The sequence below is a fragment of the Camelus ferus genome, chromosome 5 (genome assembly GCF_009834535.1).
Source record: "Camelus ferus isolate YT-003-E chromosome 5, BCGSAC_Cfer_1.0, whole genome shotgun sequence".
In the NCBI taxonomy this organism is placed as follows: Eukaryota; Metazoa; Chordata; class Mammalia; order Artiodactyla; family Camelidae; genus Camelus; species Camelus ferus.
Genome location: NC_045700.1, coordinates 50,236,091 through 50,254,328, shown reverse-complemented (window position 1 = coordinate 50,254,328; position 18,238 = coordinate 50,236,091). Strand labels below are relative to the sequence as shown.

General features: G+C 38.4%; 1 protein-coding gene across 1 annotated transcript in view; it reads left to right on the top strand.

The window, feature by feature from the left end:
- Window positions 1–18,238, top strand: part of PDE11A (phosphodiesterase 11A) — a 327,882-nt gene that overhangs the window by 125,204 nt on the left and 184,440 nt on the right. Inside the window, exon 5 of the mRNA XM_032479754.1 lies at window positions 14,473–14,537. Within this exon, the coding sequence (XP_032335645.1) occupies window positions 14,473–14,537 (65 nt within the window). The remainder of the gene's footprint in view (window positions 1–14,472; window positions 14,538–18,238) is intronic.

Below are 18,238 nucleotides of genomic sequence, written 5' to 3'. Positions count from 1 at the left end.
AAGTTGATGTGGACTGCTTAGCATTGAAACACATTCAGTACTAATGGACTTCAAAGATAATGAAAAAATTCTATGGGCATCTCGACAAGATTGAGTCACCTATTGGAGGAAAATTCATTCTGGTGGTAGACTTCCTGGTAGCACTCTCCAGAGCAAGGAGAGAGCATAGTGATATACTGTCCTCAGGGAAAGAAAATATGACTCTACAATTTAAAATCCAGCCAAATTCATATTCAATTATGTAAGTCACAGATAAACATTTTAAATATACAAAGAAGAGTACAGGAAACATAATTCCAAGAAGCCCTTCTTCAAGATGAGAGCCAAGCAAGCAATGGGGAAGACATAAAATAAGGCTAGTACTGAGTATTGAATGCATTCCAATGTAGAACTAAGGCGAAAGAATAGTGGGCATGTACTTAGAGAGGAACATTGTGCTTGGAGAAGAGATCCTTTTTACACTGAGTGGTAATATAACCTAGTGTTTGTCTGGGGAGAGATGATACTTTATCACTCAAATTGCTCACTGTGAGCACAATCCTGAGAAATGAACCAGACAGAGAGCAAGCTGGGCCTTGTGGCCTTGTTGTGCACCGCAAAGATGGTGTAGTCAGGGCTATGTCTCTCCCAATAGGTATCTTGGTTGCATGGGATATTTTAATTGTAATGTGTCAAATCGATCAGTTTTCCTTTTTGATTTGTGTCTTACAGGTTTTGTTTGAAAAAAATCTTCATCTACCTCCATGTTATAATGACATTCTCTTATATTTTCTTTAATCCGTCTGGTATTTATGGTCTTTTATATCTATGTAGCATTTATTTTTGGGTACAGTGTAAAGCTGTGTATATATAGCCAATGGTCTCAGAACCATTTTTACCCCCATTTCTCTGTTATATCAAATTCTCACATATACCTGGATCTGTTTCTGAGCTCACTATTTTGTCCCATTGCTCTATTTCTGCACCAGTATCACACTTCCTCAATTGCTATAATTTTATAATCCTCTTTGTATTTGATAGGACAAGTTCTCAATGTTATTCTTCTTTAAAATTGGCTTGCCTAGTCTTGACCTGTTGCTTTTCCATATATATTTTAAGAGCAGCTTATCAAGTTGCATTAAAAACTCTGTAGATTTTTATTGAAATTGCTTTAATTTTAATTTAAAGATCAATTTGGGGGATTTCTGCAAGTGACAGAATTTACAAAGGAAATTGGCTTGAACAATTAGAACATTTGTATCTCACGTGTTAAGAAGGCTGCAGGAGATGGTTCTGGGGATGCGGCAGCGGCAGATGATGTAACCAAGAGCCCAGGCTTTGTTTATTTTCCTGTGTGTGTCTCAGTAGTCCGCGTTCACTGGCTGGCTTCCACTCTCATGGTCCAGGAGGCTGGCACAGCTTCAGGCAGCATGTCATCCTCTAACTGTGTCCCAGAAGAAGAAGGGAAACTTCTTTTTACGTATTTTTCTTTTTTCTCAGGAGGAAAGTCTTTTCCAAAGGTTTTTTTTTTCCACCTAACTTTCCCTCAAGACCCATAGTCAAGAACAAGATATTCAAATCATTTATATTCCTAACTTTTTTTTTCTTCATCTATCATTCTGTGATAGAGGGGTGTTCAAACCTTCAGCGTAAGTGATTTATGATGGTCTTCTTGTCCAGTTCTGTAGGTTGTTCGTTTAGTTGTCTGTATTAATATTAATTATGTGTTTTTGAATTTGGGATTGGAGCTCATTTTAATGGGAGGTTGTTTGTGCCACTCTTTTCTTCCATTCTCTCTTACAGTCTTTCCTCCCTGTCTAATAGTTTGCACAGATCCTTGGCCTCTAATCAAGAACCAGGTCTTATATTGGTGTCCTGGCTCTCCTGCTGTGTGGTAATATTACACTAAGCCAGAAGCAGCTTGATTCAGTTTCTGGGGGTGAAGCTTGGTCACCTGTGTTAAGGGAACACTGTTAGTTTCCAAACCGCAGTAGAAGCTGAAATCCCAACCATTGCTGCCTGCCTATTTCTGGCCTTAGAGCACAGTAGGTCTAAGTCTTAAGGCTTGTGCCTTTAGAGACGTTTTGTCTCTCCCCTGCTCCCTTCCCCTTCTCTTTTCTCAGCCCTCAAGCATCTAGATGTCTTTCTGGTTCTCTGTGTATTTTATCAACCTTTGTTCTGTTTCTGGAAGAGAGCAGAAGTATCAAAGCATGCACTTATAGCACCATATCTACTGGCATTCCATACACTACTTTTTACAATCAGAAAAAAAAAGTATCATTTCAAGAAAAAAATTCTGCTCAGTTTCCTTGCTCCAAAAATAACTTTTGTTTTTCCTCTATTTTATTAGAGTGATTGCTGCAAACAAAAACTTCTAATTTTTTTGTGTGATTTGAGTATTTTAAAAAGCTGGTTATTGCAGATGTATAGTATTTCATGGCCTCTTTTCATTTAAGGGAAAGAGGGAGAAAATATTGAAATTTAGTTGTAGAAGCTTTGATTCATCAAGCTTTTAACTCAGTGTTTAGAGACTACATTCATCGTCTTTAAACTGGGCAGTCGGGTATAAACTGATCAGTTTACTCAGTGGATGCCAAAAATAGAAATGAGGAATGTCTTTTTAGCCCTCTCTCCTGCCAAAGTTAATATTTTACCCTCTTTTGCTTTTCTTTAGTGTTTCAGTCAATCAGTTTTAAGTGACTTTGTCAATGGCATTTTCCACTAGACTGAAATAATGAAAAGATTATTCCACAACTAGCTGCTGTCAACATTAGGAACTCTTTAGTCCTTTGAACTGAATATTCCCTGCTCAATGTTATTCCATTCCATGAACCTGTCTAAGCAATTCCTCTCACTTCTTTTATTCTTTTCTGGCTCATATACTTACTATTATCTCTATTTCTTTTTGTGCTTAAGTCGAGAAAACAGGCAAGTAGACGTTCTGTCCTGAGGCACTGTCTCAGCACTGGTGTTTACGTGTGTTCTCCTTTCACAAATTATCCTGCTGGCTGCCAGCTATTTCGTTGTTCAGAACTCCGTGAAGTACTTTATGGGTGAGTTTATCAATATGAGGCTACTTTCTGGAGTTTATTTTCTAAACCATGAAGCACAAGCTACACTTGTTTTCTAATATGTTCCTTAACTTCTTGGTTCTTAGATAAATACACATACAATTAAGCCATTGAACTGGATGATCTTTCTGAATCCAACAGTTGAGAGGAAGAGATGAGGGGGATCATCATCTGATTGTTTCGAAACAGCCACTATCCAAAGTGGGTGGTAAAAACTGCTTCAGGCTTTCCTTTCTACTTCACTTCCTTTTCCATTCCCCATCTTACTTTCTTTAACTTTCCATCTCCCTGTCAGGAAGCCTAAATTCTATTTGATTTTTGTTCCAAGTGCTTTCTCTAGAGTGCAAAATGGAAGGTATCTAAAAGAATTCTGATGATTGTCCCAACCATCATTGTTACATAAATGTATGTATATACATCTCTGTATACTCACATCATTCATCACATCTCAATATATCATATGATATATTCATATATATTAACTCACTTTATTGATAATTATATGTTAATATATTAACTCAACTCATCATTAATCACTTATATGTGTTAAGTATATGTATCTGTGTATAAAATCTCCAGCTTCCGAGCATTTGTCCCCACTGCCCATCTCCACCACATCCTGCCCCAAATCTTTACCAACTCTGAGATTTCTATTTCAGTTAATAGAATCATCATGTAATAAGTAACTAAAGTTAAAAACCACAGAATAATCTGTTTCTTACCATTTACATTCAGTTATCTCTAAGTTCTGTTGCTTCTCTGTTGAAACATCATTTCTAGCCCTTCCTTCCCACCTGTTCCACCCCTGTTTTTACAGTGACTTGACTAACCTCTCACCTGGAAATTTTCCTTTTGACTCATTTCTTTACTCAAAAAGAGGGCACCCTTTCTTTCTATCAGTTCTTAATATGACGTCTAGTTATCTTTCGAAAACATGCATTTGCCTCTCCCATGCTTCAAAAACACTTGGTAATTGTCTGCTGCCTACACAGTAAAGTTCAAACTGCCCAACATTCAAGGTCCATCACCTCATTCCCAACTTGACTTTTGGCTTTCCTCTCTGGCCCTCAGCCTCGCTTTGTTCCTGTCTTCCTCCTCTACCTCTTCTCCCCATGCTCAGCCTACGCGTGTATTGGCCTCTGTATCTTTGCACGTCGTTCCTGTGAAAGACAGAATGCACCAGACAATTAAGGAGACCATTTCATCCCGGCTATTGCAATAGGAAGAATATTCATTTATAAGGAACATCTCAAAGAAAAGAAAGGATGCCTGGGGTTTTACAGAAGCATATAGACAAAGGAGTCACTGCATCATTTGTGCATCCTAGCGGGGTCATGAGGAAGAATGGAGACAGGTCTGATTTTGAAGTGTTCCAGGGCAGGATGGTCCTTGGAGGTTAGCCAGTTATGAAAGATAAAGCAGTAGGGGTGTTTCTTTATCATTATACCATTTTGGGGGCACTTTACCATTTCAGGTAAAGTTCAACACTGTCAACTCTGGACTGACTTCTCTGCAAACCCTGCTGCCCCATCTACTGTTGGTTTCTCTCTCTTTAGCTCAGTGTCTTTGAAGGCTAATCGCTGTGTATGGTGCCACTTGGGCTTTCTTGTCCACTGAGCTTGACAAACAAGAGAAATCAGCAGAAGATTTCAGAGCTGGGGGAGAGAGAGATTGGAGGTAGTTATTCCCTTTGTTCTTTCTCTGCCAGTTGTAGAGGTGGCTGGATTCTTCCAAGGCCCTCTCCACAGCTCCAGCTCCCCCAGGGCACCAGTGACATTGTCCCCTCCCTTCCTGCATCTCTCCTTCTCTCCCTCACTCTCTCCTATGTTCCCTCAGACATAGAGGTGTTAACTACTTTCCAAAGTGTCTAGTCCTCAAGTACTTCACCATTCCTTATTGTTTTCTTTTAATCTTGCCCATACTTCTTTACCTAGTCCCTTTATTGAATTAGTCTCCATTAAATCATTTTGAGTGTTCTCTCTGTTTTTTGACTGATTTAGTCCCTCAGCCAGGAAAGCTTGCCCCAGTTTTCAGCCTAGAGCATGCCTGCTCCCCCTTTAGGACGTAGTTCACATGAAGACTTCTTCAAACCCTCCTCTATGTGCTTGTAGAATTTTGAACATATATTGTGGCGAAATTGTACCTTTGTGACCTGTTTCCCCCTCTGTACTAAGTGTGAATTCAAGGACAGGATCTGATTTACACCCCTTGGAATTTCTAGAGCCTATCGCAGTGCCTGGTACACTAAGCATTTGGTAAATGTTGACTGAGTAAATAAGTGACTGGAGTAGATTACTCATCAGCTTAAGTGAGGAATTTACCAAGAAGGATGACAGTGGATGATCATTTAATTCATTCTTTTGCCTTATATAGTAGTCCTCTTATGAGAAAAATAGGAATTTTTTTATAAAACAAAAGGTAATTACTTGCTAGATCATTTCTATTTTCTTTTTGGTAGTAGGAATATCTCTGAGTATAGCTGTTGTTTTTAAAATTAAAAACAGAACAAAACAAAACAGAGAGAAACCAGACCAACTAGTGCTTGATAATTATCCAAATCAAAAAGACTTGTGTCCATGGAGCTTTTCCAAAGAACAGTCAGAGATGCTTGGGGATGTTTTGTTTACTTCACTGTGGCATGTGTACTGCGTCCCCAGGGTGTAATGCCCACAGCTGATGAACAGCCACAGGAGCTTGGAACCATTTGTTCAGTTTCATTGACCTGTAAACCATGCCTGATATTTCTCTGATATTTTCTTTTTACTTAGTGTATGTGAGTGTGTGTATTTATTTAATCTATGTTCATTAATAAAAAAATCAGAATTGGATTTAGAGAGTACACTTTTAAAAATTAATGAAACTCAGAACCATCAAATTGGTCCAAGTCAAGAATAAAACATGAATTTTATTCTTTTCTATTTATGCTTTCACCTCTTTTTTATTGGTCATAATCTCCATGGTGACACTACATATCCCATTAAATTGCATCAAAAATAGTTGTTTTTGCTATTTCATTTTTTTATCCCAGGTGTTGGACTATAAATAATTTTCTACCTGGTTGCATTATATTTTTTAACACTTTTTATTGATTTATAATTTTACAATGTGTCAAATTCCAGTGCAGAGCACAATTTTTCAGTCATATATGAACATGTATATATTCATTGTCACATTTTTTTCTCTGTGAGCTACCATAAGATCTTGTGTATATTTCCCTGTGCTATACAGCATAATCTTGTCAATCTATTCTACAATTTTGAAATCCCGTCTATCCCTTCCCACCCTCTGCCCCCATGGCAACCACAAGTTTCTATCCTATGTTGTATTCTATGTCTGTGAGTCTATTTCTGTTTTGTATTTATGCTTTGTTTGTGTGTGTGTGTCGGGGGGGTTGTTGTTGTTGTTGTTTTTTTTAGATTCCACATATGAGCAATCTCATATGGTATTCTTCTTTCTCTTTCTGGGTTACTTCACTTAGAATGACATTCTCCAGGAACATCCATGTTGCTGCAAATGGCATTATGTTGTCAGGTTTTATGGCTGAGTAGTATTCCATTGTATAAATATACCACATCTTCTTTATCCAGTCATCCGTTGATGGACATTTAGGCTGTTTCCATGTCTTGGCTATTGTAAATAGTGCTGCTATGAACATTGGGGTGCAGGTGTCATCCTGAAGTAGGGTTCCTTCTGGGTATATGCCCAGGAGTGGGATTCCTGGGTCATATGGTAAGTCTATTCCTAGTCTTTTGAGGAATCTCCATACTGTTTTCCACAGTGGCTGCACCAAACTGCATTCCCGCCAGCAGTGTAGGAGGGTTCCCTTTTCTCCACAGCCTCTCCAGCATTTGTCATTTGTGGATTTTTGAATGATGGCCATTCTGACTGGTGTGAGGTGATACCTCATTGTAGTTTTGATTTGCATTTCTTTGATAATTAGTGATACTGAGCATTTCTTCATGTGCCTATTGATCATTTGTATGTCTTCCTTGGAGAATTGCTTGTTTAGGTCTTCTGCCCATTTTTGGATTGGGTTGTTTTGTTTGTTTCTTATTAAGTCGTATGAGCTGCTTAATATTCTGGCGATCAAGCCTTTGTCGGTTTCATTTGCAAAAATTTTCTCCCATTCTGTAGGTTGTTTTTTTGTTTTACTTATGGTTTCCTTTGCTGTGGTTGCATTATATTTTTAATACCTTCTTTTTAAAAATAGAAATTGTTCATACCTGCCTAGATTTTTGCTTTTCAAACAAAGATGTTTTTGAGAGTGAAAGGGGGTACTTTTAAGAATTGTCCCAGGATAACAGCTTAATTAGAGTGGGACATGACAACTGGGACATATGCATACCCTCAACTATACCCCCCACCACTTGCCCTGGTGCTTAAAATTTCTATCCTCGCACTGTTGTTTCAGGTGAGATTTTGACTGTAGATAATTTACATAGGAATATGAATACATTAATCTAGCATCAGCCATTAACAGTTTAGCAGAAAATAATTAATTGACTTGGTTCCGTGATGGCTCTGACTTGGCTTAGAGATGGCTCTGGATCAGAAGTCAGCCAGCTTTATCTATAAAGGGGTAGCTAGTAAATATTTTAGGCTCTGTGGTCCATATGGTCTCTGTTGTAATTACTCAACTCTGCTGTCATTGCAAAAAGCAGCCATAGATACCTAATTAAATCAGTGAGCTCTGTTCAAGTAAAACATTATTTATCAAAACAGACAGTGGGCCAGATTTGGCCCACAGAGTTTTTGCCTATCCCTACTCTGGAGGAACGGGAGGTAAGCAGACCAGTGTACATCTCTAGAATTGTAGTACTTCTTTGCTATTCATCTTGCTGTCCTCATCCAGGACCAAGGCCCATGTGTATGTTGCCTTATGGACTCAATATTCTGGTGACTTGGAGGGTCAATTTGCTTGTGAGCATAATCTCGAATTGCCCTAAATACAGAGAATCTGCAAAGGAATTCCACCAGCAGCCCCTGTGTTCCTGAATATATGATTTAGACTAGGATTTCTGTGACAACCTTAGATTTATTCAAGAATGTTTTTGAAGCCTTTCATAGTCCGATGGCTCGGAACCAGACTAATTTTATACACACACCTTATGAAGCCAAGAATAGTGTTTTGCCACTTTCTTGATTCTAGCTGGCTTACAGTCAGCAGTGGATTTGTTCTCAAGTTTCATTGCTCTGCTTAATTTATCATGCTCTTGATGGGACTCAAGCCTGCTGCTCTTTTATTCTTATATTGTTTGCTGTCAGCTGTAGACCCTTATATGTTGTATTTCTGTTACCCACCATTCCAGAGTCCCTTTCCATGCCTCTGAAAAATACTTTTTTATACAACTTAATGGCCCACAGTAGCTTTGTTCAACTGTAATTGGTTTTACGTAAGCAAATTTGTGTTATTTCATGTGTAAAGCTATTTTATATACTTTATACATTTTTCAAGTATGTAAGTTCATCTCCTTTTTTGTACTTTTACTCAGTTAATTCCAAAAGCATTTTAAGGCACCCTTTGGCAAAAACACAAAAATTCATAGTGAACAAATTCTTTGAGTGCTTTTTGTATTGCAGATACATAATAAACTGAAAGGCAAAATTTCAAATATAAAGGGAGAAAGAGAAAACAGATGTCATAAGGAAAACCAAATCAAATCAACCAACTCAAAACCAAATTATGCTGCAGAAAGGTACAGCTTTGACCTAAAGCTTTGTTCTGAACTTCCCAGCAGCCAATATAAAAGGAAAAAATTAATAGATTTTCTAATCTGCTGGTTTAGTAGAAGAAATCACATCAACATATCAAGAAATTTTTTCTGACCCTTAAGCTAAAAAAAATTCCCCTTTAAAATATTAATTCTTCAAAGATTGGAGACCTTATTTCCTATTTCTTTTGTATCTCTCTGTGCCAACCAGTACTTGATACACATTGGATATTTAGCCAAAGACAAGTCAACATTAGTGTTATGCTTATTTTTCTTCTAAAGACATAGGAACCTAAGGATTAGCATACAAGGTGTGAAGTTAGAGAACATAGTCTAATGCTGCCCTAATACTGCTCTCACTTCTGATACCAGTGACAAGTTCAAGAGTTTCCAAGATCACCCTCAAACTCAATAATTTGCTAGAAGTTCTCACAGAACTCACTGAAAGCTATTATACACATACATGGTTTATTATTGGAAAAGAGACAAATTAAAGTCAGCTGAAGGAGAGATGCATGGGCAGAGTCCAGAAAGATTCCAAAAGTGGTGCTTCCACTTGCTCTCCCTCCATGGAGTCATGGAGAGCATTAACTTCTCCCAGCTGTGATGTGTGATGATATGCATGAAGTATTGCCAAGCAGAGAAGGTCACTGAAGCCTTGGCATCGAGTCTTTATTGGTGCTTGGCCACCAAAACCTATTTGGCCACTCACATAGCTGCCCTCAGTCTCCATGCCCTCCATGCTCCACCACATAACCCAAAGCTCCCACCCTAAATCACATTATTGGTGTGTCTCAAAGTTCTCACTCAAAGTCACATTGTTACTCTCTGACTGGCCCAAGGCACACAGGGAAACTTTTATCAAGGCTGAACATTCCAAGGGCTTAAAGGTTACCTCCCAGGAGACAAGGGCCTTTATTTGGATAAGCTTACTTCTTTACTACACACAAGGTCAACACCAAGGTTCATGACTCCAGTGTCTGACTTTGATCAGGACACCATGCGCAGGTCTATTTGGGAACACCACTAGTATTCTCCATGATACGGAGTGCTGAAGTTGAAAGCTGCATAATTCTTGACTTTCTCTCTGTTAAACATGAACTTAGAAAGTAAAACAAATAAAACAAGATATTTGACCCTGTTTTTCTTTTCAGTATGTGATTTATCTTAGAATGAAAATTTCTGACATTTTAGAAAAAAGTGCTTCTTCCTTTTGGTAGTTTTTTAAAAAGTCCTCTTTTACATTTCAAGAGTTCAAGCATTCTGACATTTCATTGAGGTACTTGTTTATTTTATCAATTCTCTTTGTGATTCTAGATCTATAAGTTTTATAGCTTTAAAATTTCAAGATTTTCTATTCCGTTTCTTGTAAACTTCTATCCCTCAGAGGTTTTGGTTTTTTTTTTTATTATTATTATTATCAAAAAATCTTTATTCTCTTTTAACCTGTGGATATTTCCCAGGTTTGTTTCTTAAGGTATGGAAAACAGAAATTTCACTTTTTATTCCAAGGAGCACTAGTTTTGAGGAGCCAGGACAAATTAAGCTCCCTGTTAATAAAGTAAGCTCCATGCATGCAAGGACTTTCTTTTTTTTTTTTTTTAATTAAACATGTGTATCCCCGCTGCTTGACACATGCAGACACTCAGTATATATCTGTTGCGTCAAATAACAGTTTTCAAAAAGTTAAAAACCTAACCCTTGCACAAATCTAAAACAAACATGTATCACAGATGTAGTTAACTCACTAATGAGAGAAGCCAGCAACGTAGTAGTCCGTTCTAAAACAGGCACTGAAAGAATGCTGGCACAACATTGCTAGGTTAGATTTTGAAAAATGATTCCTGTCATCCAGGACAATAAAATTGTAACTATGGGCTTATCTCTTCTACTGCACAGAAATCATCTGCATTTCTGCTTGGATAAAATTCATTATTCATTTGCATTACTGTAGGACAGAAATCATTTTTATAATGTCAAGCTGTTCTTTGTTGCCACAATGGCTTCATGAGTGCTGGCACTCGCCCTGCTTGTTTTGAACTTCTACCTGGTTATTGCCCATCTCTGGGTACCTATCCTCAACGTGTGTGTTCAAGCTATAAGCCTCATGATGATGCCTCCATTTTACCTCTTCTCTCCTTTCCACGTAGACCCAGTAACATTCAAATTACCCAAGGGGAATGCTTCCCAACCGCCACAAATCACCCTACCTGTGACCCTCAACAAAGGCACTTACCCATGGGTCCTTGCTCTGCTCTCTCACTGCCTGCAGTGACCAAACTTTGGGTTCTGGGTGACTTTGTATGTTCCTTTGGGCATGCTGTGCCCCCTCCCCCAAGTCCTGAGAGTGTAATATATCCTTTAATTTCACTTACCTTTCTGAATGTGATTTTTATGGCCATGTCAGAGTGATCCTTAAACTCCCCACAGAGGGGACTTACTCCCCCATTTACAACCCAATTGTTATCAGTTTCTCAGAAATTAACATCTGTCCTTTCAGAGTTGTAAAGTATTCTAATCAATAGTAAAAAATAAGCTAAGGGAAGTATTCTTAGTAATACTGGAGAATTTAATCTCATCTATCAGGTCAGGAAATGACAAGATATGACTTTCTTGGTTTCCAAATGTAGAAACAATTATTAGTTTATTGATAACTTGATTTGTTTTATATCAAGCCAAGTGTTTTACTTCAGGTTACTTTTCATCTGTGTTTATTCAGATTCAGGCATATAGGAGATAATACATTTTTGTAGAATAAATAAATAAAGGCATAATTTAAGCATTCAGGCTCTGGAGGAGTCATATCCAAATAATTTTCTGTTTTATGTTTATGAAAGCAGCGAGTAGTGGGGAAATTAGGAGCTGTGGAATTAGAGCGACATGGTTCAGATCCTATGTCTGCGACATTTTGGTTGTATGGTTTCCAGGAAAACCACTTAGCCCCTCTAAGCTTTAATTTTCCTGTAATAAAATGTGATAATAATATCTACGTTGCTGGGATGTTGTAAGCATCGATACATGCATAAAGGATTGGTCACAATGTTTACAAAATGCCTTGTACAGATTTACAGGAAAATGGTAGGATACGATTGTCTTAGCTTGAGCTGCTATAGCATATTATCATATACTGGGTGGCTTAAGTAACGAATATGGATTTTTCCCAGTTCTGAGGGCTCATAAATCCAAGATTAAGGCACCGGCAGATCCAGTGTCTGGTGAGGGCACCCTTCCTCGTTTGTAGATGGCCATCTTCTCGTCATATCTTCATGTAGCAGAGCAGAGAAGGAGAAGAAGCAGGTGCTGTCTGTCTCCTATAAAAGCACTAATCCCCTTATGAGGCACCATCCTCACAACATGATTACCTCTCAAAGGCCCCACCTCCAAATACCATCACATTGAAGATTAGGGTTGCAGCATTTGAATTTGGGGGGAACACATTCAGTTCATGGCAACAGCCTAAAACACGATAAAAATAGGAGAATCTACTGTCATCTAACAAAATAATGGGAAGAAATCACGATGAGAGATCAAAGCAGAGCTATAGGACTTTCTCTTTTAAAATTTGTGACTATTTCCCATTCTGCAAACATAAATGATATGCTTCTACTTATTATCCTATTATTGCTTTAACTTTAAGAATTATTTAGGGTATAGTTTGAGGGTTTTATTATTTGATGATGGCAAATAGTCTCTATGGGGCTTGCTGGCCTTGTGAAACCCAAGTATATGGCAGCTGGATCAAGACTTCTGAGTGTTCTAAGTGACTGGTTTCTGTTTAAGTCCTCAGTTAAGATAAGTGTTCCAGTTACTTTTGCTCTGTAACAAATAAACCCAAAATTGAGAGGCTTAAACCAACCACATTATTATGCTCACAGATCCTGTGGATCAGGACTTTGGAGAGGGAACAGTCAGGATGGTTTGCCTCATTCCAGGGTATCTGGGGCCATAGTTGGAAAAATATGGAGATCAGGGGTGACTAAATGGCTGGGAACTAGAATCATCTGAAGGTTTGTTTGCTCGCTTATGTGTCTGGCACCTGGGCTGGGATGACTTAAAGACTGGAGCTGCTGACCAGAGCACCTACATGTGACTTCTCTTTATGGTTGGCTCTTTTTCAGCACAGTAGCCTCAGGGTAGTTGGACTTCTCTGGGCTCCAAGCACAGGTATTCTGTCAGATGAGGCAGAAGCTGCAATTGCCTTTTATGACAACCTCAGAAGGCACATAGCATCTCTTCTGTATATTCTATTTGTTGAAGTGATCTGAAGCCCATGTAGATTCAAGGAGAGGAAACATAGGCCCTATCACTTGGTAGGAGCGTGGCAGGGTCATATTGTAGAGAAGAATGTGGATGGGAGATACTGCTGTGGTCATCTCTGGAAAATAAAATTTGCCACAAGGAGTGATTTTGTAAATGCTTATTAGTTCACATTAGAACATGAAATGAAATATGTCCTCTAGTTGTCAAGGGTATTTCCTTTTAGTTGAGCTATTGTCACTGCCCTGCATTCAGCTAGTCACACACAGTTTTCTTTGCGATGGGCTTTTCTTTTCTTTTATTCTTTTCCTAATGTTGCATTTTCTTAGTTTGGGTTCATTACCTCACTGATAAAGCTATTTTAATATTTAATCTGGTCTCAGTTTCCAAATCATTTTCTCAAATGCCCATCAATTCCTTATAAGTGGTTAATTTAAATGGCCTTTGAAGCATGACTGCATCTGGCGAAAGCAAATCTAAATGTCAACCTTGGACGCATCCAGTGACATTCAGCTGACTCCTTTCAGTATAGGGACTCATTTCTCTATCAGGTGGTATATCTTGTCAAAAAGTCCAGAAATGGTGCCTTTCCCACTCAGTATTTTTACTGTTGTTGAAAAAGGTGACACTACGGAGTCAGGCAGACTTGCTTTAATCTAGGTTGCCCCATTTAGTTGTGTGAAATGGAGCGAGTTTCTTAAAATTTATGGGTTAATTTTTTCATCTATACTCTGAGGACAAAAATCTCTGCTTTACAGAGTTGTGATAAGGGAATTAAATAGTCAGAGAAGCTTCTGATGTAGGGCCTGGTTTATAGTGAGAACCCAATAGTAGCTAATGATAAAAGAAAACTTGCCTTTACATTTTCTGTTAAATAAATTTCCTTTCAGTGTATTGGGTCTTGATCAGGCTCTTGTACCGTGTGTGCTGGTTTCACTGGACAGGTAAGGGAGGACGTGTTCACACTAGGGATGATCTTTGAAGAACGTGTCCTCCTCTTCATTACCCTTCGGGAATGGTAACAATGGTAATCCAGGGAAGGTAGCTTCAGGAGCCTGGGGTTGATGGAGGGCTTCTTTTTGAAGGGTGTTTTGTCTCTGCCAAGTTCTCCATGGATGGTGACTGGGTTGTTAAAAGCAGTAAAAAAAAAAAAAAAAATTATATTCAAATGAGACGTCATTTTGCCTGACTACCACAGGATTTTTACACCTCGTTGTAAAAATATAGACATATTTAAAGAATATATTAAAAGTTCAGCAATATATGCCATGTAAGAAAAGTACAAAATGTAGTGTAGAATTTTCTCCTGTCCCTCAAGATTTCTCCACTTAAAATCTCTCTTTAATCTCCAATTATTGTAAGCATCATTGTGAAGATGAAAAATGTTTATTGCTTTATTTTAAACTGTGAGAAAGCTTTAACTGACTTGGGTTTATTGTCTTTCTGTGCTGCAGGTGGTGAAGTTTACCAAATCGTTTGAATTGATGTCCCCAAAGTGCAGTGCTGATGCTGAGAACAGGTAGGGTTGTGAATTTCAGTGTTGTCTTTAATCATCATCCTTGGTCCTTGGTGTTGGGAGCATTACATAATTCTTTGAGAATAGGAGTTGTTCTTTGTTTAAAACCAAATATCATCACTCTTCTGTATTTCAGGGCTTAAATTAAAACTGTAGCATAAAAATACATGTGTATACATCTGAAACTGCTAATGAATAAAGTCAATTTTTAGATTTCCCCTAAATACACAGATATCCTAATTTTTTTTCTCTTTATTCTGGCCCTTTGTTCTCTTCCTCCCCTTTGTTTGCTTGTATTTGGCCAGTAACCCCTTGGGAAAAAGAGTAAGAGTTTCCAGTGATTCACTTTTTGTCCCCATTGGTATCTTTAAGGCTGTTACAAGGTACAAGTGAGGGTTGGAGACAATCATTGAATTCTGTTAGCTTTGCACTACCCTGAATAATAGTTAGGCTACTACAAAGATGGATTCTCTTTACTTTGGTCACCTCTAGAGGAAGGGCTAAAAATAGTGAAACTGACCAAAATACAGAGCTATGGAGAAAGACAAGTAAAGTGCTTAGGACAGCATGATGCTGATAATGATAGTAATACCAGCAAGATGAGCAGTGCTGAGTGTGCCAGGTACCATTCTAAGTGCTTTATATGCATTGAATCCCCCAAAATAACCCAATGAAGTAGGCATCATTACTCAGGCATGACAGAGGAGAAGGCCATAGTTCAATGAGTTTAAGTGACTTGTTCAAGGCCCTGCAGTCAGTAAATGGTAGCCACATCTCAGGACAAGGTCACCTAGATAAAGACCCTCCCAACCTCTGAATTTTGATCCCATCACTACACATAATTTACAGTCTGGTAATTAATTTCATGTAGTGAATGTCTGCTGGATTCATGTTTCCCAAATCTGGCTGGAACAGTCAGAATCAAGCTGGGAGAATGGAATAAAAACTAAATTCTCAGGGTCCACATGAGTAATTTTCATTCAATATGTTGAAAGTGAAGTCCTAAAGATCTATATATTCAAAAGACTCCCTGGGGTAATACCTATTTTGAGTTGTACTAGTCAGGGGTAATTTGATTTTATATATCTATTACTGCCTTTATGTTCAGAAAATAGAAATCAGTACATTAAAATGGACACTTTATTTAGTTACTTAACTTTTTATCAAATGCATGAAATTTAAGAGTCCTTTGCTACATATTGTATAATATCATTTTATAGAGTGTTCTTGAAACAGCAGAGTTAAACAGAGTTAAAGGAATAGAAAGCAGATCAGTAGTTGCCAGCGTATGGAGGTAGAGAGAAGGGTTTACTACTAAGGGGCACAGGGGAATTTACGTGGTGAAGGAACTGTTCTGTATCTTGCTTGTAGGGGTGGTTGTACAACTGCATTTGTTACTATTTATAAATTATACCTTAAAATGGGGGGAAAAAGAGGTCTTTTGTAAGGATTTTTTGTTTTAATGAAAATGTACATCTGTATTTAATGTCAGCTAATCTATACCTAAAAAGAGTCAGGCATAGAGAGTTACTAGTGGTGTATTCAGCCATTTTCCTAAAATTTTCATGTAAAATAAGAGGAAATACATTTTAAAATATCTATTCAAGCTTACTCCTTTAGCTAGTCACAGCCTCACATTAGTTATGGCTCTAATACATGAGAAGGAAAAGCTTTATGGGGTTATTAAAATACAAACTTTGAAATCCTAAAGCTTCAATATTGTTTTTTGGGGTTTTTTAACGTCTGAATGTGTCCTCATGGCCACTACAGAGTTAAATATTTCTGATCTTTTGATTATGTTTAATGCTGAGAGAACTTCCATGTCAAAATGAAATGACCCAAGGCCCAGACTGCCCTTGGCAAACTTTCTGATGTTAAAAAAGAAAGAAACAAAGAGAGAAAGGTCAGATTTTCTTTAAAGAGACATTTGAAAAGTACCTTTGAACTTTGACATTATGAGATAGTACTCCATCATTCTATTTGTGGCCTTTATGTAGAATGTCCATTTATCTCAGAAGACCTTTTCTGCATTGTCTAGTAATTTTCCTCTAGTAGGTGTGGGATCCTTTGGCCATTTAGTGGAAGTTAAAGGAATAAAGACAAGTGGCTCTAGCATTTACTTCACCAGTGGCTGTGGAAAAGACGTTGAAACAGGCTGAGTCTATAAATCACAGCCTGCTCTCAACAGGTTGTAAATCTTTCCTTTAACCTTTCATCACTGAACATCTTCACTACAGATAATGTCCATTAGAAACCTTAGTCCTCTGGACATCATTCAGGGTTATAATAGGATAGCTCTTGAAGATAATGTCTATGGCTTCATGCAATAATGTTTCAGGGCATTGTTTCAATTCTGATGAACTCTGATTAAAGCTTGCTGATTTTTATAGACAGTGTTTAAAGACTTTAAAAAAAAAACCAATTTTGTGGCTTACTCATCATTTCTGCCTGTTTTCTTACGTGGCTAACTTCTTTGTCATGATCAGTCTCCTCTTGCTCTCCATGTAATTAATACTAGGCATTTTGAGAGTTGAAGATGATTTGATCCATCTCTCTCCAGGAGAGAGAGGCATGTACCTCCTCTGGGACACTCTGGGTGACTTTTCCAGGGGTAAGATTTTTACTGTGTCATGATGGGCCTTTTCCACCAATAGCGAGTTCTAATTGTTGGAAAGGCATTTTATGTTGAATCACATTTCTGTAACTTTCATCTGTTTGTCCTAAATTTGCCCTTTGAAGATAGTTATCCCTTCATTAATTTTACTACTTCATTAAACAGCTGTATGTTGAGTACCTATTCTGTGCTAGGTACCCTGACGGGTAACGGGGCTACAGAGGTTTGTTTTTTTTTTTTTAATCAGCAGTCTCTGCCCTCAAGGATCTCAAGGCCAATGAATAAGGGTGGGAATAGGTTAAGAATATAATATAACCATAACCAGATTTCACCAAGCTTCCAGACCATGGCTATAAATAGAGTCATTGCAGTGATAATGTACCCTTGGCTGCTTGGTCTTTTCCTTCCTGTAGTGTAAGACCTTGAGTTCTTTGCAAAAGCCACTCTTGAAGTAGTTCTGGGAGTCCCCAAGAGTAAAAAGAAAAAAAAAGGAAAAAAACTACTGCTCACTCATCATTTCTCAGCCTAAATCCTTTCCCTTTAGGCATGGCCGCGCCGCACTGCTGGGCATGGGCTTCCAAGTCTCCTCCAGAATCCCCGTGGGAATAACTGCAATCCCCCGCAGTGCTGTGCCACAGCTCCCCCTGCACTGTCTCAGATGCATGGGTGGCCTTTCCAAATCTGAGCAAGGCTGAGTAATTAGTGCAGAAGTGGGGAGGAGGTTCACTTTCCCTACCACGTGTCAGAGTTTGTTGCATGCCCCAAATCAGCCCTGCATGTACTCCATATTTTTTTTCACAAGTCTTTTATTTCCTGAAGCTTTTGTCTGCAGCCCTCCTTCTTCCATAGGACTCAGACTTAGTCCCTGGGCCAGGCTTAGGAGCCAGACCCCAGACTGAGGACCAGCCACTAAGTTGTTCTTTTGATATTCCCACCTTTCTTCCATCTTGGCCAACAATCTCCGATGCTCAAAACCTCCTCCTCACAGTCCCTTCCACTCTGTGCACATCAACTTGTGCAAATAAATGCCCCCTCACATACAGATGTGTCTCCGATTAGGTTCGTATGTCCTGCTGTCAAATAAGTCAGT